The sequence below is a fragment of the Acomys russatus genome, chromosome 5 (genome assembly GCF_903995435.1).
Source record: "Acomys russatus chromosome 5, mAcoRus1.1, whole genome shotgun sequence".
In the NCBI taxonomy this organism is placed as follows: Eukaryota; Metazoa; Chordata; class Mammalia; order Rodentia; family Muridae; genus Acomys; species Acomys russatus.
The window spans coordinates 77,330,875-77,352,640 of NC_067141.1; the positions used below are offsets into that span (position 1 = coordinate 77,330,875).

Sequence of the window (21,766 nt, forward strand, 5' to 3'; positions counted from 1 at the left end):
TGTGTGTGTCCTTTTTTTTTTTTTTTTTTCTCTCTATGTAGCCTTGGCTGTCCTGGACTCGCTTTGTAGACCAGGCTCGAACTCACATCAATCTGCCTGCCTCTGCCTCCCAAGTGCTGGGGTTAAAGGTGTGTGCCACCAGGCGTGGCTTCAGTGTCCATTTTTACTGTGTGTCAGGTAAGAAGGGCACCGGTGTTACCTACAGTCTAATACTGTGGTAGATATATTAGCATTGGATAAATAGAGGGAACTGAAGGAATTAATGAATTATGGAAGCTTCCTTCTACTCTTTAGTTCTCAGTGTTTAGGCTTTTGTTAAATTCATGTGTTTCAGTGACATGTCTGTCTTACTAGTCTGGAATTGTATGGTCCAGCACGTGGTACCTGACACATACTCATCCAGTGGTGGAGCCTGAATGTCATTGAATTTTCACTGCAGAAGTGTGAAAACCCTCATGTGCTGTGAGATTGGAGCACAGACACCATCTGTAGTAGCTGCCAGGGCACCGTCATTTGCACGGGACTGATTGTCTGCAGTGGAAGAAAGGGAGCTGGCCTAGGCTCCCCTCTCCCTCTGTGCAGCCGTCTGACTCAGTGTGGGGGGAGTGACACTGGCCAGGTTGAGACGTATGGGTCACCCCAGGAGCTCAGGGCTTCCCCATTCCCAGTAAGCTTGGGCTGTGCGGAGAGCATCCCACTGTGCCTCAGTCCCCACAGGGATTTACGCTTCTGGGGCAGTTTCTGAGGGTGGGGGGCTTACGTTAGATGAGATGTGTTTGTGCTGCTGATTATTTATTAAAAATTCCATATGGCTTTTCCGTGATCTGGATAGATCCCCAATAATTGAGCAGAGACCTGTTGACTTATTTAAACAGCAGACCTGTTGACTTATTTAAACAGCTTTACCACAGTAACTGGGCAGGTACGATTTAAACTAACTTTCTAAGCTAAGCTGGACACCTCCTAGCCTCACTCCCCATGTCACTTGCCAATATGTCGTCCTGTCTGGGCTGGATCTGCCCCATCAGGCCACGTCCTCTCTCTCCATCTTTTTTCTCCTTCCTCTCTCTTTTCCCACTTCCTCCTCCTGCCCCTGGTCCTTATCTCAGATTCCAAGCACAGGAATGAAAGTTCCATCTACCTCTATTCTGCCCAGTAACTAGCCGTTAGCAACTTTATTAACCAATCAGAGATAATTGGGGAGCAAAGCTTACACAGCAAAGGCCTGTGTATGTGACAATGCACTCATCTGGACTGCAGCCAGATCTTGGGGGCCAGAATTTAGCATTTGTATACATAGCACCAGGGCAACCCCCAACGTCTCCACTTTGTGTCTAAATAAAAAGGCTCTTTCTCTTACAATAATAAACTGTGTACAGTAAGAACAAATCTGAAACAATTATGAAAACGTCCATGTTATAACTAGATTCACAATGTCCAGTCCATTTGTATTTGACACCTTAGGAGAAAGTACTCTGCTGTCTCTCCTGCTTGGTGAGTTCAGAGCTCTGTATCACCATTTGTATTCAACAACCTAAAATTATGTAGATCTAAAAATATCTTTTTAAAACACTTTTAGTCCTAAACAACTTAGGCTTAATTGTGAGACTATAACTATATAGTCTTCAACCCCATCAGAGACCCAAAAAGCAATAAATATTACCTAAGCTTGTGGGAAGTACAGAGCAAGCAGCTCCCAGAACTATAGACATGATAGTGGCATCTGGCTACCTGGACAGTCAGCCAAGTTTCCCAGCAGCTGTTGAGCACCATCTTCTGCCTTCTGGCCCAGAGTCTCTGACAGACATTTCTGTGAAGCAGGAACACGCAGGACTGGCTCCCTTGTCCTTGCACAGCTTGGCAGTAGCTGTTTGGTCAGTGATGAGTGGAGGTTGGTGCACCCTCCTTGAGAGGGATCAGAATGAAGCCCTGCTTTTTTGTTTGTTTGTGTCTGTCTGTCTGTCTGTCTGTCTGTCTGTCTGTCTCTCTCTCTCTCTCTCTCTCTCTCTCTCTCTCTCTCTTTTTCTCTTTTTTTCCCCAAGACAGGGTTTCTCTGTGTAGTCTTGGCTGTTCTGGACTCACTTTATAGACTAGGCTGGCCTCCAACTTACAGCGATCCACCTGCCTCTGTCTCCCAAGTGCTGGGATTAAAGGCATGTGCCACCATGCCCGGTATTTTTTCAATTAGGCAGATTGTGGTTTTTCTTTGCTTTTCATTTGTTTGTTTGTTTTTCTACCATGGCGATCAGAGGGCAACTTTCAGGAGTCAAGTCTCTCTCTTTCCCTTTACATAGGTTCCTGGGGCTAAACATGGCTTGTCAGCTTCTACTGCAAGGCTTGCCCTCTGCGCCCTCCTGCTGGCCTCCACGTGTGCAGCTCTGAATTGTGTTCCCTCTCTCCTTCCCTCCCTTCCTCTCTCCTTTTTTGTGACAGGGTCTTATTATATAGCCAAAACTGACAGCAAAATGCACAATTCTCCTGCCCCCACCTCCTGATTGCTGGGATTATATGTGCACATAAAGTGTAAGTTTGTGATTTCTTTAAAAACTCAGTTAGGGCATATGATGGTTTTCTGGAAGCTGTCGTTTGAGAGGGCATTTGATGTTTTTCTGGAAGCTGTCTTGAGAGAGGGCATGCAATATTTTACTGAAAACAGACAAGTGAAAGAGTGTGTAATGTGTAGAAAAACATAACTAGAACCCACAGACAATGAGACAACTCCTTCACATGGCCGCACTTTGCTGGTCTTTGCTGCCTTTCATTTTGTAGAGATGAAAGCTCTAGAGAACTTCTAGTGGTATTCTGGCTGATTCTGGCCATTTCTGCTGCTTGTGCCAATTTAGTGGAGCCTTGATGTTTCTGTGGCTGATACTGATTCATGGTTCTGTTTGGTGTTTGCTATTGGACTGGATGTTGGTATCCTGACAACGAAGAGTGGAATCGCCCCAAGGAACTACATCCAAAGATGCCCACAACCCCCTTTTCCTATTACTGTTCTTTCTCCCCTTCTTCTGGTCAGTGAGTTAGAATGGAGGTGGAAGTGTTTAAGAACCCTAAATAAAGTAGGTTTTGAAAAATTGAAGCCTACATGCATACCACTGTAGCAATGTTTTGTTTTGTTTCTTCTTTACTCTAAGTAGTACAAATAACAAAATAGACCATTCTTTGGGGCATTTTTCTTTTACCAAAAAAGCCTCCTTTCCTGGGTGATTTTACATCTTGTGTAACCAGTATTTGTATGTTCGGTTCAACAAGAAGCTTGCGTTAGAAATCTACAAAGTCAACATGAGACATTTCACTCTGAACAGTTAGAATCTGGTGTGTGTTTCTGAAGAGCTTTTGCAATGGAAAAGACACAGAACCTAATCTGCATCTGCTCATAGAGAGTGAGCACATTCCCAGGCAGTCGCCTCCATGAAGGCTGGATCAGGTCAGCTGGTCAGAGAGGGCACAGTGAGGGTCCTGGGTTTATAAGACACTCAAATGCATTATGGGGTTGAAATACTCTCAACCTTTCTAACAGATACACTGATAAGCATGCATTTTACATATATATATAACCCAAATATGTGTACATATTTAAATTATGAGAGTAGGATGTATTGACTGAAGAAAAAACTCCAGTCCTGCTGTAACGTAAAAGGCCCCTCTGGTGCGTCAAGCAGGACAACCTTGGGAAGTTTCGAGAGCATCTTGTTGGGGTCTGTGTGTGTGTGTGTGTGTGTGTGTGCGCCTGTGAATGCATATGTGGATGCGTGTTTGTTCACATGTAGTGAGAGCAGACGGTCATGGGCACATGTACTGCTTGATAGCTTGTTTCCTGTCTGGAACGCTGTAGTTGGCCTTCTCCACGTTTGCTGAGCTGATGAGCTTCAGGTTTTAAATGGCATTGTCTGCTTTTAAACTGGCATGGCTGTGTGTCTAGAAACATGTCTTTTACTGCTCGCAGGAATATTCCTGACACCATTTAGAATAAGTAGCACTGTAATGGAAAATGTTTTTGAGCTGTGCTGGCTAATTTTATGTCAACTTGACACAGGCTAGAGTCATCTCAGAGGAGGGAGCCCCAATAGAGAAAATGCCTCCATAAGAGTGGGCTGCAGGCAAGCCTGTAGAGCATTTCCTTAGGTAGTGATTGATGTGGGAGGGCCCATCCATGGGCTGGTGGTTCTGGGTTCTATAAGAAAGCAGCCTGAAGCCGGGCGCAGTGGTGTGTACCTGTTATCCCAGCACTCAGGGTGGCAGATGCAGGCAGATCTCTGTGAGACCAGGCTGGCCTACAAAGTGAGTCCAGGACAGCCAAGGCTACAGAGAAACCCTGTCTCAAGAGAGAGAGAGAGAGAGAAGTCTCCAGGTTCCTGTCCTGCTTGAGTTTCTGCCCTCAGGGCTTTTGATGATGAACTGCTATATGGAACCATTTTCTTGACAAGTTGCTGTTGGTCATGGTGACAATAAATTACCCCAACTAGGACCCCAGCCTCCACTCAGAAAGAAGTACACATGCATTTGTTGCTTGTTTATAATAGAGTCAACTCAAAGTTGGCAAGTGTAAAAAGAAGTCTTTGCTCAAAAGTTTCTGTAAAATTCTAGTCAAATAACCATATCTGAGTTGCCAATCTGCATTGCCTTCCTCTTTTAAAGGTATTTACAATAGATGAAAATTTTCTTTTAATTTCAGGGTCATTTGTATCTGTGTATTTTGTTGACTATTTCTGTCAACTCTGCATCTTTTTTTTTTTTTTTTTGGAGCTCCATTATTTATTCACTAACACACATGTCTCTGCAGCATTGATCATATAGCTTCAGCCTGGGAGCAGTCCCTGTGTCATGACATTTTGGCATATGCTATAGTTATTAAAGCGCCTACAGAAATATAGGGGAAGGTTGGTGTTAGACTTAATTGATTTCAAGTTTATATTCTGATATAAATGTACATATTTATCCCTGAAATTTAAAAAAAATAGTATTTGTAAGTAATATATAACATTGTAGTGATCTTTTTGTGTTCATATACTTGCTAAACAACTCCTTCCTGGTGGTGTGTGGTTGGGGTACAATGAAAGAAAATGCGTGTTAGCCGTTAATCCCTGTGCTCCGGAGGCAGAGGCTCAGGTGGATCTCTGAGTTCAAGGCCAACCTGGTCTGCATAGTGAGTTTCAGGCGAGCCAGCGCTGTAGAGTAAGACCCTGTTCCAAACAACGTGGGAAGATGCTGTGGAGGCCACGACAGGGCCTGGAGTAGGGGAAAGCCTGCCTAGCTCAGCCCCTTCTCAGCAGGCCTGCACAGGCCGGAGTGAGGGGGATGCTACCTGCCAGTGGGGCCCATGTGATGGGAAGCATGGACACCTGACTACACCTCTTCATACACTCACTTTCCATATCCACTTTTATAAATAAATCACATATAAAACAGGAATTTCTCCTTTATCATTTAAAAGTAAAATAGCACTAGAATAGTCTCCACATGAATTAATACAGAGAAACATATTAAGAAAGTCAAGCCATGGAAAAGTCATAGAAAGTAGAAAAGATGGCCCACAGTGCTGGGAGATGGCTGAGTGATTACTTGCCCACAGCAGGAGGACCTGAGCCGGGACCTCTGGCCATGGTGGCACACAGCTGTAATCCTAGCGCTGTGCAGACTGACGCCAGAGGGCATCCAGTCTTGAACTGTGGAGATCAACAGAGAAACACTGTTCTGTTCTCATCTCAGCTGCTGTGATAAAACTCTAACCAAAATCAGCTCGGGGAGGAAAGGCCTTATGTGGCTTACACTTTCGGGTAACAGGCTGTCACTGAGGGGAGTAAAGGCAGTAACTTGGAGCACAGTTGGGGTCTGTCCACCCCTGGCACAGAAAGCAATTAACCTGTGCTTTTCCCTGTCTCATAATGGTTTTTAATATGTTAGGGTCACTAGGCTGTCATGAAACACCATGACCAAAAGCAACTTGTCAGTATGTAAAGATTTGAACCATTTAGAGTGGATATGCTGTGTAATATAGACCCGGTTTGGCCTTTTAGATCATTTAGGTTTTGCATCCATTGGCAAGTTGTTGTCCAGTTGCCCCAGTGTGATTTATTGAAAAGCCATCTTCTTCCCCAGGGGAACTGAGATGCCACCTTCATCACGCTAACTGTGCATCTGCGCAGTCCCTGTCTGTCTCCTCTGCCCGTGACTCCATTTGTGTGCAGTGCTGCCCTGCTTAACTATCACACGTTAACAGTAGACTTCCACAGCTCAACTATCACAGGTTAGCAGTAGGGTTTAATAGTTGGCATTAGGTTTTCAAAATTCAAGGGCATTTGAATGTTCACTTTTTTCTACATGCACCTAAGGATCAGTTGCCTCATACCAAGAGGGGTAAAACATGCCTGTGTTTTCACTGTGGCCATAGTAAGAGGTGTTAACCTGGAATTATTAACATTGTTATGACTTCCTATCTGAGAAAAAGTCATCTTCACCATTATTGGTGGTTATAAAGGCTATTTATTTGGGCATGCTACTTTTATTCCTAAATTATTTTCTTTGTGCTTATTTTCATTGACTCTGCATATATAGATACTTGTATCACCTGAAAACTGAAGTGTTTCTTTTTTCTCCTAGCTGTTATGCCTTTAGTTGTTTTTATGGATAATGTTTAAATATTTTAGTATATGCCATTAAAATTACTGTAGAGAAAATAACTAAAGGCATACAATCTAGAAATAAAAAAGAAACATTAAAAACTAAAGTTGATCAACACGTTCCTGTCCCTGACCTCGGCCAGTAAATAAGATCCTTGCATGATTCTGGACAGATGTCTACTGAATAAGAAATGTGTCTTGTCGACTTTAGTGTCTTAATGTTTTTATCAGGGATACATTTTTGTATTTCAAACATAGTTTCAGCACTTTAAAGGATAATCATATTTGTTTCAAATAATTAAGATTTTCTCCTGGTTCATTAGAAGGCTGTGCTGAGAATTTTTACACTGGACACTCATATTAGGGGAAGTAGGCATAGGAGATTCAACCACCCAAGCACTCAAGGGAGTTTTTTAAGATGAGACGTCAGAGGGTTGTGTCGATGAGTGTAGCAGGTGAGTGGATGGGAGAATGGGGAAACAGAAGGATCCAGAGGGTCCTAGAAACCTACAAGAACATCATGATGGGCCATTGCCATTTAGAGCTTCTTTCAACTCTCTGGAGGCCGTCTGCCTGTCCAGTTATGAGGTGCAGACCTGTGGGTAGTGTTCCCCACACAGGTGGGCAGGGACCTTCACTTCCTGGGGGACATGTGGCTTGTGTTTCATCTTCTCTGTGCTCCTGTGTCGTCTTTCTGTTACTGATCCCACTGAGGAGGCTTACCAGCCGCATCTGGGCGTGCATGCCCTACCTCAGTGGGATGCTGCTTATGTAGTGTTTTCTACCTCCTAGTTAGCGTGTTATGTTGAAGTCTAGCTTATAGCCAGCAAAATTCACCTTTTTATTATACATGTCTGTGAGTTGGAAAACACAGCTGTGTAATCAACACCAAACTCAAGATACAGAATACTTCTTGGATCAGCCTCAGATGTTCTCTTTTGTCCCTTTAAGGTTAGCACCTGCTTCCACCTGCCCTTGTTCTATTTTCTAATACATCATGTAAACAGGGTGATGTGCTACATAGCCTCTAGGGTTTGCCTTTAAGATTAAGCAGAGTACACTTGAAATTCATCCATAATGTTGCACACATGAGAGATCATACCAGAACACTTTATAAAAACAATGAAATACTTCTAACATAATACAAAGAGCCCAGACTGCACCAATCACATTGTAAGAAGAAATTCAACTTCTGTAATATTTACATCTCTAAAAAACAGACATGGAGAGAAAATCAATGCAGGAAAAAGGACAAAAAGACACATTGGCTAAAGGAAAAGGAGAAGAAAATGAGACCTGACACTGCAGCGAGGGCTGGGGTGAAGCAGTGAGACCTGACACTGCAGCGAGGGCTGCGGGTGAAGCAGTGAGACCTGGCACTGCAGCGAGGGCTGCGGGTGAAGCAGTGAGACCTGACACTGCAGCGAGGGCTGTGGGTGAAGCAGTGAGACCTGACACTGCAGCGAGGGCTGCGGGTGAAGCAGTGAGGCCTGACACTGCAGCGAGGGCTGCGGGTGAAGCAGTGAGGCCTGACACTGCAGCGAGGGCTGCGGGTGAAGCAGTGAGACCTGACACTGCAGCGAGGGCTGCGGGTGAAGCAGTGAGACCTGGCACTGCAGCGAGGGCTGCGGGTGAAGCAGTGAGACCTGACACTGCAGCGAGGGCTGCGGGTGAAGCAGTGAGGCCTGGCACTGCAGCGAGGGCTGCGGGTGAAGCAGTGAGACCTGACACTGCAGCGAGGGCTGCGGGTGAAGCAGTGAGGCCTGGCACTGCAGCGAGGGCTGCGGGTGAAGCAGTGAGGCCTGACACTGCAGCGAGGGCTGCGGGTGAAGCAGTGAGGCCTGACACTGCAGCGAGGGCTGCGGGTGAAGCAGTGAGGCCTGACACTGCAGCGAGGGCTGCGGGTGAAGCAGTGAGGCCTGACACTGCAGCGAGGGCTGCGGGTGAAGCAGTGAGGCCTGACACTGCAGCGAGGGCTGCGGGTGAAGCAGTGTTTGGCAAGACGAGCCCGTCAACTCCTTGCCAGCACAACCACACTGATAAAGAAGGTGAGAGTAAGATTTTCAAGAGGAAGGGTGTGATTCCAAATAGAAAGATAGAGTCAGTCCAGAAATAACTGGGCATAGGTAAATATAAATGCCCCTTGGGATTATACATCACTTACAGAAGAAATAACAAAGAAAAATATTAGCACTGTATTATAGATTCATAATATATGGGAAATGTATGATGATAATAGAATAAAAAAGTTGAAGGAAAAATTGCAAACACATTGCTGTAACTGTCTAAGTGCAGCTGTGTTGTATCACTTGATAAGACTGTCAGGTGCATGCTATGAGCTGTGTAGACATTTTAAATTGGGTGTAATAAAAACATTGATACCTGAGGAGATAGTAGGCAGCCCCCTCGTAGCCTGAAAGGAAGGAGAAGGAATGGGGAACCTCCAAGATAAAAGAGAAGGAGAAAAAAAACTGTATTTTGAATCCCACCATATAAGCAACTACATTAAATTGGCTGCAGCATGCCAGGCAGAAGATAAGATATTTTCACAGTAAAGAGCAATAGCCGTGCATATTGTTCCTACCAACACCTCCTCCCAAACCTTAAGTGTAAAGATGTGGGTTAAAAGCAAAGGAAAGGAGCCAGGGTGTGGTGACACACACCTTTAATTCCAGCACTCAGGGAGGCAGAGGCAGGCAGATCTTTGTGAGTTTGAGGCCAGCCTCGTCTACAGAGTGAGTTCTAGGACAGCCAGAGCTACACAGAGAACCCCTGTCTTGGGTGGGGGTCGGGGGTGGTAAAAGAAAGGAATGAACTATCCTGTACCAGGGCACTAAAATCCACCTTCCCTCCCCTCCCCCTCCCCTCTTTTCCCCTCCCCCTCCCCTCTTCTCCCCTCCTTTCCCCTCCCCTCCCCTCTGCTCCCCTCCTTTCTGCTTCCCTTTTCCTTGTTGAGCTGGGTCTCACTGTGTAGTCCTGGCTCGCCTTGGCCCTCCTGAGAGTTCTGCCTGCCTCTGCCTCCCTCCTGGCTGTTCCTGGTGGTTACTGATGCAGTGGACACTGTTCCATCTCTTCATTAGACACTGGATAACTTTTATAAGTAACCTGTTAAGGGTTAAGGTTTGGTTATGCTTCTTTTGTGCCCATTTTCTCATGTTTTCTGTTGGTTTGTAGTCCTCTAAGACCCTGCCCGATCCCTGCCTCTGCTGCCTTGCACAGTTTTCTTGCTGCCGCACCTGGCGATGCTCATTGCACACGTGTTCCTGACTCTGCACTGAGGGGGCCACCTCGCCTGGCTGTGCTGAGGCTGCCGCAGAGCACTTGCTGTGCCTGTGCTTGGCTCTCAGGGAGTGGAGCTGGGCTAAGCCCCTCGCCCTGGAGGGTTGGGGCTCAGCAAGGGTAAAGTGACAATATGTGTCACCTGTTGCTGCTGAGTTGCTTAGCTTTGTGAGAGCACCCTCGCTCTCCTGAGCTTCACACCAGCCAGGCAGGGTCAGCTCCCCTGCCCTACCCCTGCCACAGCACAGGGCGCTGGGTGACCTCCATAAAACATCACTCATTGCTCCTCAGAGGGGAGGGGCCTCTTCCCTATTTTCCAAACTGAATTCAGACAAAATTTAAATATTCAAACATTTAAAGACAGAATTAGCAAAAATAAAGATGGTTTCATTTTCAGTCTCATATATTTTAATTATAGATGTATTATATGATGGTATCCTTAATTTTAGAGCAAAAGTAAATGTCACAAATAATTTTTTAACTTAAATTTTGGCTTAGGCTCAGGGAAGCCAAATGACTCGCCTGAGTGTTCAGCTTCTCTGGGGAGAACTCAGCAGTTTAACAGAAGTTTTCCCCTCAAATTTCCATGAACTTCATATAGAATCATATAGAGTTAAATTTTCTAAATATTTTCACTTTAATTTGAAATTCTGATATTTTTAAGGCTACAAGCTTGCTGTCTAAATGTAATAACACTATTGTAAAAGCTACAGTCAAACTAACGGAGTGATTTTCCTTTAAAACAGACTTAAACGGGAGCTAGACCTTTATCAAGAAGAAGACATGGAGAGCGCCTGCAGAGCGCTGCAGACGGAAGTGGAGTGCCTGGCGCAGGTGAGCCTGCTGCTCCGCCCCTTCAGCCCTGCTGCTCCGCCCCTTCCCCAGCCTGCCTCCTCTGCTGGCCGCAGAGCTTTGCTGACTGCACAGCCTGGAACTGAGCCTTTGCACCTCCACAACGCCCTGAAAGCAACTGAGTGACAGTCTAGTCGGGGTGTAAGCCATGAGGTGCTGTAAGCTCCTGTGGGGCCAGCTCCATAGAGCAGGGCAGCTTCATGCTGAGTTCTAACACAGTTCAGCTGCCAGCCTTCCACTGATCAGTTCCGCTGGGAGAGGAAGGCTGTGCCCGAGCTGTCTAAGGCTTGGCCACCTCTGCTACTCACGGGCATAAACCACACCGACTCCACCTAACCCTGCACTTTATACTACAGACCCCCATGACCCCAGAACTTTGGGTGTTTTCAGGTTATGTGAGAGCGCTGCCTGTAACTAACATAAAAACGAGCACAGTGTGTCTTACCACAGACACTCGTGGCTTAGGGTGTGTTACATAGAGATTTAACTGGACGCCCTGTATTTTGCACCATGGTTATTTTCTGAGAGGGGTTACTAGTTCAAACTGTTACAATTACGTTTTGATTCATATTTTTTACAAGAACTTTGGAAAACCCAAGTCAGAAATTCCCAGGATTATTGCTGTTCTAAATTTAGGTAACCTTCTTATGATCCCTTTAAGAAATGAGTGTGGGCTGGGTGTGTAGCTGGGTAGTGTGTACACTCGCCTAGCACGCGCACGGCCCTGGGCCTGATGGCCAGCACATCAGAATTCATTTCCCCTTACAAAACGCATGTTTACTTCTCAGATGTTGGCACAAAAGGATCTTCAGGACAAGAAGTGCGTGCTCGGGAGCTGATGCCGCCCCACGCTCGACCACACTTAGAGAACAACAGGAGCAGCCCCGGCAGGACAGAGCCGTGCGGACAAGGTCCAGAGCAGCTGAGGGGCCGGTTTGTCGTGTGTCTACATGACAAGTGTTACCTTGTTACTTAAGAGGACCTTACATGGTTTCTAAAGGAAGAGACAGGAGAAGACGCCCAGTCCCAGGCCTCCTAAGCTGCCTGTCCCTCCTGATCTGTCCATTTCATTCTTTATCGTAGCTTACCTCAGGTGCTGTCAGACACATAGCAGGAAATGTTCAGGTTATTGATTCAGTTTTGTGTGTGCCGATTCTGGCAGGAAAAGGTGCTTACTTTGATCTTAGTCTTTTCCAGTCATACAGTGTGTGTTGACAGGGGTCACCTGAGGTCTCTCAGCTGTGAAGTCCGGGCATCTGCAGACATCTGCAGTGGCTCCTCTGCTGCTTGTCTTCCACATGACAGCACTAGTTGGGAGTTCTTCACTTGGGGAGGGTTAGAGTATCTGACAGTACATATTCCCCCTCCCCCAGTTAACTGGCGTTTAAAAGTGATCACTCCTAGCCAGGTGTGGTGGCGCACACCTTTAATCCCGGCACTTGGGAGGCAGAGGCAGGCAGATTGCTGTGAGTTCGAGGCCAGCCTGGTCTACAAAGTGAGTCCAGGACAGCCAAGGCCACACAGAGAAACCCTGTCTCAAAAAACCAACCAATCAACCAGCCAAACAAAAAACCCAAGGTAAATAACTCAAGATTTAAGTCACTGTTCAGTATAATTGAAGGATGGTGCTATGAGCACTGTGTGACAGAGCAACACGGCACTAGCCATGTGACCCTGGGCTGTGTTGAGGGAGGCAGAGGAAGCAGCGGCTGTGTCACAGCTGGCTGGCTCCCGGGCTCAGGTCTCCTCAGTTGCTGCTGTCTTCACCTTTTATGTATTTGTGAGTCATAAAACTCTCAGAAGGAAAATTGATTGAAATTGTCTGGGTATAAATACGTCTCAGGAAGAAGGAAAGTGGCTGTAGAGAAAGGTAGTTTGTGAATGTTTATTCATTAAGTAAATTCATTAAATTGTTTGTGCATTTAGTCATGAGCAAAATGCGACTAACTCCTGTAATCCCAGCACTGCACTTGCACAGCCTGGCGTGACTCTGTGGATCTTTAGTGACAGCCTACTTCTTTCAAGAAGCCTCTCTAACTTCTCCCTCTCTGCGGGAGGCTACACTAGAGTGTATGCTTTGCTGCATATTCTCCTGCTGGTTGATGGAGCCACTCGGCTAGAGGGAAATAGAAAGAATTGTATATATGGGGCATGGCCCGAGTGAGGGCTCCTTTCTCTCTCCTTAGACCTTATTGTTGAAAGGGAGGGAGATGCAAAGAAAAGTGAAAGTTGTAAGGATTGTGCAGCCAATGTAGTTGCCTTGTCACTGTTTTGTTCATAACATGTTTTCTTTTGTAAAAGAAACAGATTAAAGAAGATTTGCCTGCCTGTCTGTCTTTTCTTGGAACTTGTTGAGGTCATTGTATTGTAATGAACTAGAACTTGGAAACAGTAAACTGGGGTTGCCTCCCGCTGTGGAGTGGGGACTCGGCTATGAACAGTCTATTGAGTCTCATCCCAGATGGGCACGTCAGATGCCTGCAGATGGACAGATGCTGAACAAGTCCTGCTCTCAGATTCGGCTGAAGACAAAGGCCCTTTCTATTTTGTACTAATCAATCATTAATAACTATGCCATGCTTGAAGAAATAGATCATTTATTTGCAGTCCAGAAACCAGTAGCAGTTCAGTGACAGGATTAGAAATAAAGGAGACAGTTTCAGTCGTGGGCACACCAGGCTAAGGTGCTCTGTTTATAAAATCTGTTATTTGAAGCTGCTCAGCAAACTAGAGAGCATTTCAGCATTTGGAGTTGATATGTTGTAGGTGGAATTTGATTTTTTTTTAAATTTATTTTCTTGCTTGTTTTACCTCTCTTAGCTCCTTTGTCATTAAAAAAAAAAACCAAAACAACAAAACCTTAAGTTTGCCTCTCAACATTGAGTTCAGAACATTTTCTGAACATTTTTTTAAGGAGGTGAACTAAAAATGAAAACTATTTTCTGTGATTGGCCTGAATGAAGCAGGGATTGGGTCTTGGAGGCTCGTGGCCTTTTATCTTAAGGCAACAGATTTTTTTTTCTTTTTTTTAAATGTAAGAGTGGAGCAGGGTTATCTTAGAAAATGCTCGAGGCAGGAACTCATAGTTAGCTGGCTTTGTGCTTTGTATTTTACAGTTAAATGGTTGTTTGTTTTGTTTTGGCTTCACACTGGGGATTAAGCCTCATTTATTATGTAGTTCACTGAGGGTGTGAAGTAAGTAACCCTGACACAACCCTGACTAATAACCCATGGGGGAGACTGTATCAGAACCACACCCACAACCACCCCAACACACACCACCCCACAACCCAGGAGAAGCAAGAGTTTACTACCGTTCACTGGTGGAGCCCTGAGTTTATTCAATGTGAGGAAGAACGCGCGAGGTCACGCGTGTGTGTTATAAGAGCACACTTGCTTGATGGGAGGAGGAAAGAAAGCACAGCAAAGGCAGGCCGGCCTGGCAGCTGCTGCTGCAGGGAGTACCCAGAGCAAGGCTTCCGCTTGCAGTGCTCACTAAGCCCCTGCTTCTGATACGCCGCAAATTTATCTTTAAGAAGCCTTAATAAAACCAACAGCACCGGAGTTCAGATGTCTGGGAAAATAAAGCGCAAGTGAAATGTGAAATTAATAACTATGGCTGATACAAAGCTGTTTGAGGCCCGTGGAGCAAGAGAGACGCTTTCAGTTTTCTCTTTACAACCACGAGAATTCGTGCCTCTCTTAATTCTAAGATCATTATTTTCATCTTCTAATAAATTGTCATCCTAATTAGTTGGTAAATAAAATCTTGTTAACATAAAACCCTCTTAGTCTCCATCTAATAGATGCAAATACAATACTAACAAATACTTCTGGGTCCAGCTTTGTGGTTACTGAAGCCACCATTGCGTTGTCAGTTTTGAAAGGTTTTGTGGGTGTCAGATAAGAAAACCCTATAGTGCAAGTGGCATTGGGATGGGGGGGCCTGGGGGGATGGGGTGGGGGGAGGAGGGGGCGGGGCACAGGATCCGTGTTGTAGAATTTCTAAATCCAGTGCCAGTCGCAGTTTGTAGAACATCCAGATCATAACCCAGATCATATTCATAAGAGCATCTTTACCCAGGGGAGTCGGGGCTCGCTACTGATCGCTAGGTGGACACCAAGCATGTACTGTAGGCTTTGCAGACAGAATCGGGGTTTTGACTGGTCTCATCTGTGTGAGGTCTCACAAAGAGCTGTGATAGGTTCTTTATTTACACTCCACTGATAACATACCCTAAAGAATATTGGTTTTAAATTTTGCTTGGAATTAAGAATCTACCCAACAGCTATTATCAGAGAAAGTTGAGAATTATTTAAATCAGCCTCTGATTCTGAAACCATGAAATCAGCAGATGGGAGTGTTGGTACAGTCCTTGGTAGAAAGGGCCTCAGAACAGAACAGGCTTGAATCAGAAACAGGCCTGGGAATCTCTTGACTAAAAACCTGTCCCTCTTTCTTTGTTAGTCTTTTACACACAGTAGGCCTGTGTGTTTTAGTAGGTGTCTTACCCTCGGGTCATTGGTAAGTGCTGCCTGAGGGACGGCAGTGTCTGTCAGGTGGGCCTCGTCCTGGCTGTCTGCTAAGGCAGGCGTGTATCTGACACTGCTTCCGAAGAATCTGCCGGCTTACAGTTAGTGTTCTCGCTCGTTTCCAACTACCCATGAAATCCTGCTGTCGGCTCACGTTGTTCTTGGTGCTTGGAAGATGGCGGACTGCAGGGAGCGAGGCCTTTCTGGAGAAAGTTTAAACTTTGATCCCGCCTCTGTTCTCCCTCCTTCTGCCCTGATGTTCAGTCTTATCTTAAAGTAATGGACCCACTCTTGAGCCCCAGAAACCACCATAAAATAAAATGCTCCCTAGTACAGCCTCAGAAGCCTTAACGCAGCTCCCTCACTCAGCTCCATGTCTGTCCAATCTCAATGTCTGCCTCCGTTTTCTCTTCCATCGCTGTCACTCAGCCCTAGGTCTCAGGAGGGCCACTGTCCTGCACTGTTCTTTCCCCTCAGGACACAGCAGTGTCTGTCTGGCACAGAGGGAGAATTCAGATAAGTGTGTGTTGAAATATGATTTCAATTAGTATTTTTTTATTTTTTTCAATTAGTATTTTTATTTCATTCATATATATCAATAAGTTCAATATAAGTCAGTTGTCTAGGTAAGCTGAATGCATTCATTGTTGGCTTTCTTGGTTGAATTACCCTATCTTTTTATTTCTCAGTATTTCTGAACCTGTTTACTTCACTGAAAAAAGGTTAGTGATAATCTTTGCCAATTCCAGAACCTATCTGTGTCGGACAGTTTATAAAATAACTAGAAGAAAAATAATGACCCCACATCCCATCATAGGAAAAGTTTGTAAGTCTCTCAGTGGTCGCTAGGAGCTTCCATTACCAAGCTGTTGATTGGCAGATAATAGTCACACATGCCTGCTTTCTACCAGCTGCCAGTCTAGAAAGTGGCCATTGTAAGCTGTTTGCAAGCTATGAATGTGCATTTGCGTCCCTTAAAAGCATTGCTTCTCTGTGGTAATTAGGAAATTTCAAAATGTGTTTGCTTCTGTGGGTTGGTTCAGTCTTTCTGATCTGAAATACAGTTGAAGCAATTCTGTTTTTAAGTTATTAAGTTAGAAAAATATATGAGCGCCATCTGCTGGATCTATCTAGTACCGCATTAAACACGGTGATTCAACAAAATTGGTGGGATTGGTTTCGGTGCTCAAGTTTGGGCAAGATAAACCCTTGTAAAAGAGTGGTTCAAGAGGGCACGACAGCGGCAGCTGTGCCTGCAGTCCTGGCCTTCTGGAGATGGAAGGAGGAGGAGCAGGAGCTCAAGGCCAGCCACGGCGACATGGTGAAAAGCCCTGTGTCACAAACAAAAACCAAAAACCCTCTTCTTTCCTTCCATCTACCATTTTTTCCCCAAAAACAAATTTTGTATCTATGTAATTTATACTTTCTCCACATTACACAATTTTCAGTATGTCTGGCATTACTTTTAAAATTAGTACTACATACTCTTTACCCTTGCTAATCTTAAAAGAGCTTAATTAATAAATTTTCCTCACTTTTGCCAACAACATTCTTTTCCTTGGTGTTATTAGTTTTCAAAGATTTATTTATGAATTGTTGACTCATCAGATAAAGTCACTCTACTTAGGATCTGTCAAGGCTATGGAATGTGCCTGTTGAGGTGCCTGGATCTTGACAGTGCTGATCTCATCGATGGACACCCATGGTTATGTGGGAGGAGACGTCCCCACGGGCTCTTGCCTGAATGTTTGCTTTCCAGCTAGTGGGGATCTTTGGAGGCTATAGACACCTTCTGGAGGTGGGACCATGCTGGCAGCTGGCAGTCACTAGAGGTCACCTGCTCTCTCTAGTTGTTTTCTGCTACTGTGATTAAACCCTGGCCAAGGCCAGCCAGGAAGGACAGAGTTCATCTGGCTCACGGCTTCTGTTCCATCAGACAGGGATGGCAAGCCAAGAACTTACGGCAGGGACCCAGATCCAGGACCTGCTGGAAGGCCAACCTGTTGGTTCAAATGTCGACTGCTTTTATTTAGGTGATACAGGCAAGGTTCTGTAGGATCTCTGTGCCTCTGTCGTGTAAATTCCCTTGACCAGAGACCTATCTGTCTGGTGACTCAAGGTGCATCTATACTAATCTTCAATGAGCTTTTTCTCACAGATTCACAAAGCTATGAAAAGTATTGTAATAGCACTTAGTAAGTATTTGAAGAAGTTTTCTGGTAAATGCTGTATGAGTTGTAAGTGGCTCAATGCAGAAGCAACTTAAATGAGATATATTACATTACAAAACAGGTTGGGCTTTGAGTCACCCTACCTGGGCAGGGCAGAGGAGATAGGTGGGGCTTAGAGGAGAGAGAGAGAGGAATCCTGGGGAAAAGAAAAGAGAGACCTGAAGGGAAGAAAGGAAGGCCGCCATGGGTTAAATGGAGAAACACACGGCCGGTGTGGATGGAGAATCCGGCCCAGAGGAAGAACATGAGCAAGTATTTGGGATTATGGATGGGAGGGAGCTTGATAGAAGTTATTGGAAACAGATGGCCTGGGATTGAGGCAGGGATCCCATGCCTGCCCCACTGTGGGACGTAGTTTAGAGGATTGATAGCTGCCCTGCGCCAGGTTAACTAAGGCTATTTTAAAATAAAAATCAGCAAACAAAAATAAATGGTTTGGGCTTTGAGCTCATAGCCAGTACACTCACTTGTATGTTGATCTAATTTGAATTGACCTGTGGTAGCAGTCCGGTGAGGCAAACCTCAGGCCTTTCCTCCCTGGCCTTGGCCTTTTAACTCCTGTTAGTCCCTTTTCTAATGGTAATGGAAGAATAGCACAGTCTCCCCTGTGTTGGTTCTGTAAATTCTAGGGACAGAATCGGTGCAGGCTGCCACATAACCCTGAAAGCACAGTCTCAGTCAGTTAGTCACACGCACTTGGTTGTTGTTCATTAGGAAATGGCATGGTTTGGATAACAGGCTGTTGGGTTTTTTTTGTTTGTTTGTTTGTTTGTTTGTATTTTTAAAAGAAAGGTCTCACTGTGTAGCCCATGCTGGCTTCAAACTCACAGAGATGCCTAACTCTGCATCCCAAGTCCTGGGATCAAAGATGTGCACCCACACACCCAGCCTGGCACAGATACTGTTTACAAATGAAACACATTCAACAATGGCTGCCTCATACTCTGACTCACCACGTTTTCAGTGTGCGGCTCTCTGATCTGTGTGGCTGAGGTGAGTTAGAGCTGTGAGCAGATGTGAGTGGTTCTTTCCTAAGCTCGAAACAACAGAACTGACAACACAGAGGCACCAGGACGATGACTCCGTTTCCTTCCTACAAGGCCCTAGTCATTTTATGCTCTGAGATGCAGAATCTGAGGACATGAGGTGTGAACACTGCCAACTGACCGCCACTCCATCCCCCAGATTCCACCTGCCTGAGAGCAAAGTATTTAAAAGAGCTGAAGAGTGAGGCAAGAAGATTCTGCCTGAAGCCATCTTGTACACAGTGAGCTCCTGACCACACAGAGAGGGACACACAGGCTGTTTAAAAACATCCAGAGAAGATAGTGTTTGGTCATCGGCATCTGAGAAGTGGATGACTAAGGAGTAGTTGATGTGGCCAACTGGAACAGGGCTCATGGCCAGCAGAGGGCCAGGCTGGGACACACTTAGGAAAGCTGACATCCAGATGACCAGTGAGCATAGGGACCTGACTTTGGGTCACTAGAGCTGACATAAAGCCCCGCTTGGCATGGCCTGCACCTAACCCTAACCCTAACCCTACTGGGGCTCCAGTCCCAGCATAAGGTACGAAGGCAGGAAGAGAGCTCAACCAGCCTATCTGAAAATGTCAAGTCCTATGTTCAGTTAGAGACCCTGTCTCAAGGCCATGTGGCAGAGGACTGGAGAGGACAGCTGACATGCTCTGTGCTCACCTGCACCCTCCTCCCACCTCCCACACCCAAGTCCTGAGATCCCAAGGTCCAGTCCTCCGTCTCAGTTGGAAATGCCTCTTGCACTTCTGGGAGATGTCTTTCGTTTTATTTGTTTGTTTGTTTAATTGTGAGTATACACTCCATGGCTCGCATGAGAAGGTCAGAGGACACCTTTCAGGGTCGATTCTGAGCCTCCACCACAGGTAACGGGGATCAAACTCACGCCCTAAGGCTGCACGGCAAGTGCATTGCCTGCAAGCTGTCCTGCTGACTGTCACATGATTCCTTGGGGAGCGTAGAACAGAGTGCCATGTAGAACACAGAGGTGAAGGCATTGGCTTCGGAGCTGCTAACAGCACTGTCAGTGCTGCCTTGGGCAAGCCCTCTGGGTGATTGCGATATATATTCAAGATTGAGAACCACAGCTCCACGCAAAAGATGGCAGTCTGCTTCTCCAGTGAATCTTCCAAGCCCCAAAGAAAAAGTGAACTAGATTTTGGTACAATAGTGTGGTCAAAAGAGAGTCTAGGCTTGAGTCAGAGTCATCCACACCCCCGGGGTAAAACAGTGAGGTCTTTGCAGCCTCCTTGCAGAATAAGGAGTGTGCATGTGCAGGCTAGACCTTCAAGCAAACAAACGAACAACAAAAACCTAAGGGGGCGGCAGCCGCCACCTATCAGACAGTGGAATGAGACGTTTGTTGCTGGGCAGCACAGTAGAGCTGACCCTGGTGGCAGGGGCACAGGTGAGCCAGTCCTGAGGGCATGAGTGCAGGAGAGCTGACCGTCTCTGCCACCTCTCAGGCCCTCCTCCCTTCCCTCATCCCTCACCATCTGTGGCAGACAGGAGAGCTGGCCCTAGGGTTATGAGACTGGGAGAACTGGCCTGTCCCTCACTGGCAGCAACACTCAGGAGAGTGGGTCCTGCACCTCACCTGGGCAGCAAGGGTACAGCTGGCCCTGGATGTGGGGATTGTGGATTTGGGGTGGGGGTGTGGCACCCGTGCCACCGAGGTACCGAGTCAAGGGCGAGGGACTGCGGATTTAACTCACACATACACACACAATAACACAGCGGGTCCTTCATGCTAAGAGAGCGGCGGCAGCAGCAGCAGCAGCTTCAACAACCTTTATTCAGTGTTCAAAGAGCCTTCTTATAGGCAGCAAAACAGGAATGCCACTAGCAGGTGAAATCTCTCAAGAGGTGATTGTACACAGGAGGAAAAGTCCTGAGGAGGGGTGGGGTGTGTTCTCAGAGCAGTAAACATGACCAGCTGACCAATATAAACACAGACATGGAAGCTGCTAGAAACAGGACATGAAGCAGCAAGACAGGCAGGCAGCCCAGTCAGGCCTGGTTCCTACATGGGGGGTTGTTGGTGAGCAGGCCCTGAGGGCACGAGAGCTGGAGAGCCAGCAGGCTGACCATCTGTGATACCTCTCAGGCCCAGACCCAGGCTTTGACTTGGTCCACCCCAACATCTACCCCAGCGATGAGCTGCTGGAGAGCACGAAGGGGCCGCTTCCCCAGATCCACAACTACAGGACCTCCATGACCCAGGGCAACAACAGGGTATCTGAGAGGAGGCCCAGTGAGGTTCCAGTGTTGATTCCAGTATTGATGGTGTAGCAGAAGCCAGAGGCCTCAAAACGGACCAGTGACTCATCGCAAGGAACGTTGGCAAGTAAAGAGGGGTGTACAAAAGGGTGTAGTGTGGGACACACTGTGACAGACCCCAGCTTCCACAACGCGATTTCCCCTCTGGTGCGGGCAGAGGATGGGTACAAAGAGACCGGAGGATGAGTGGAATTGGGATACATGATGTGAAATTCAAAAGAATCAACAAAAAATTAAAATTTTAAAAGGACGTTAATGTTCTTGAGGCTGTCTGCTTGTGTAATGCAGGGTAGTCTGGAACTCATGACTGTCCTGTCTCTGCTTGTCAAGTGCTAGGGTGCCACAGGCTTATACCACCCTGCCCAGCGAGGTTAGAACTGACAGAGGCCAGCAGTACTTCAGTGAGGTCTAACACTTGACATTTAAGGTGTTAGGAACAAATGAACTTTAAAATATTTTTTAATCAACAGAAGAGTTATCGGAGAAAACTGAGTAAATCACCCAGAAAGTCGAGGTCAAAAGAAAAGGGGGGATGGGAGAAATGGGGGGATGGGAGAATGGGGAGATGGGAGAATTGGGGGATGGGAGAAATGGGGGGATGGAAGAAAGGGATAATCATTGCTCTGTTCAACATTGAACACTAGTGGCTTAGACAGGAGCAGAATAAAAACGAGGAGGGAGATGTTTGAAGAGTTGAAGAACATAAGCTTAGAGCCCAGGGGAAACAGCACACAGAGCTATGACCAAGTGACACATCACAGAATTCAGAGTATTGAGCCTGAAGAATGGTTCTATAAGCCTGAGGGGAACAAGGACTCCCATGCATTCAAAACTTCACTCCCGGGGCTCCACTGCTCTATAGGGGCTCCACTGCCCTATAGGGGCTCTACTGTCCCCATAGGGGCTCCACTATCCCCATGGGGCTCCACTGTCC

At 46.2% G+C, this 21,766-nt stretch overlaps 1 protein-coding gene across 1 annotated transcript in view; it reads left to right on the forward strand.

The window, feature by feature from the left end:
- The window catches only part of Ccdc172 (coiled-coil domain containing 172), a 69,861-nt gene that overhangs the window by 40,360 nt on the left and 7,735 nt on the right, over positions 1 to 21,766 (forward strand). The window contains exons 7-9 of the mRNA XM_051146970.1: positions 10,649 to 10,736; positions 17,446 to 17,506; positions 20,660 to 20,787. Coding sequence (XP_051002927.1) covers positions 10,649 to 10,736; positions 17,446 to 17,506; positions 20,660 to 20,787 — 277 coding nt within the window. The remainder of the gene's footprint in view (positions 1 to 10,648; positions 10,737 to 17,445; positions 17,507 to 20,659; positions 20,788 to 21,766) is intronic.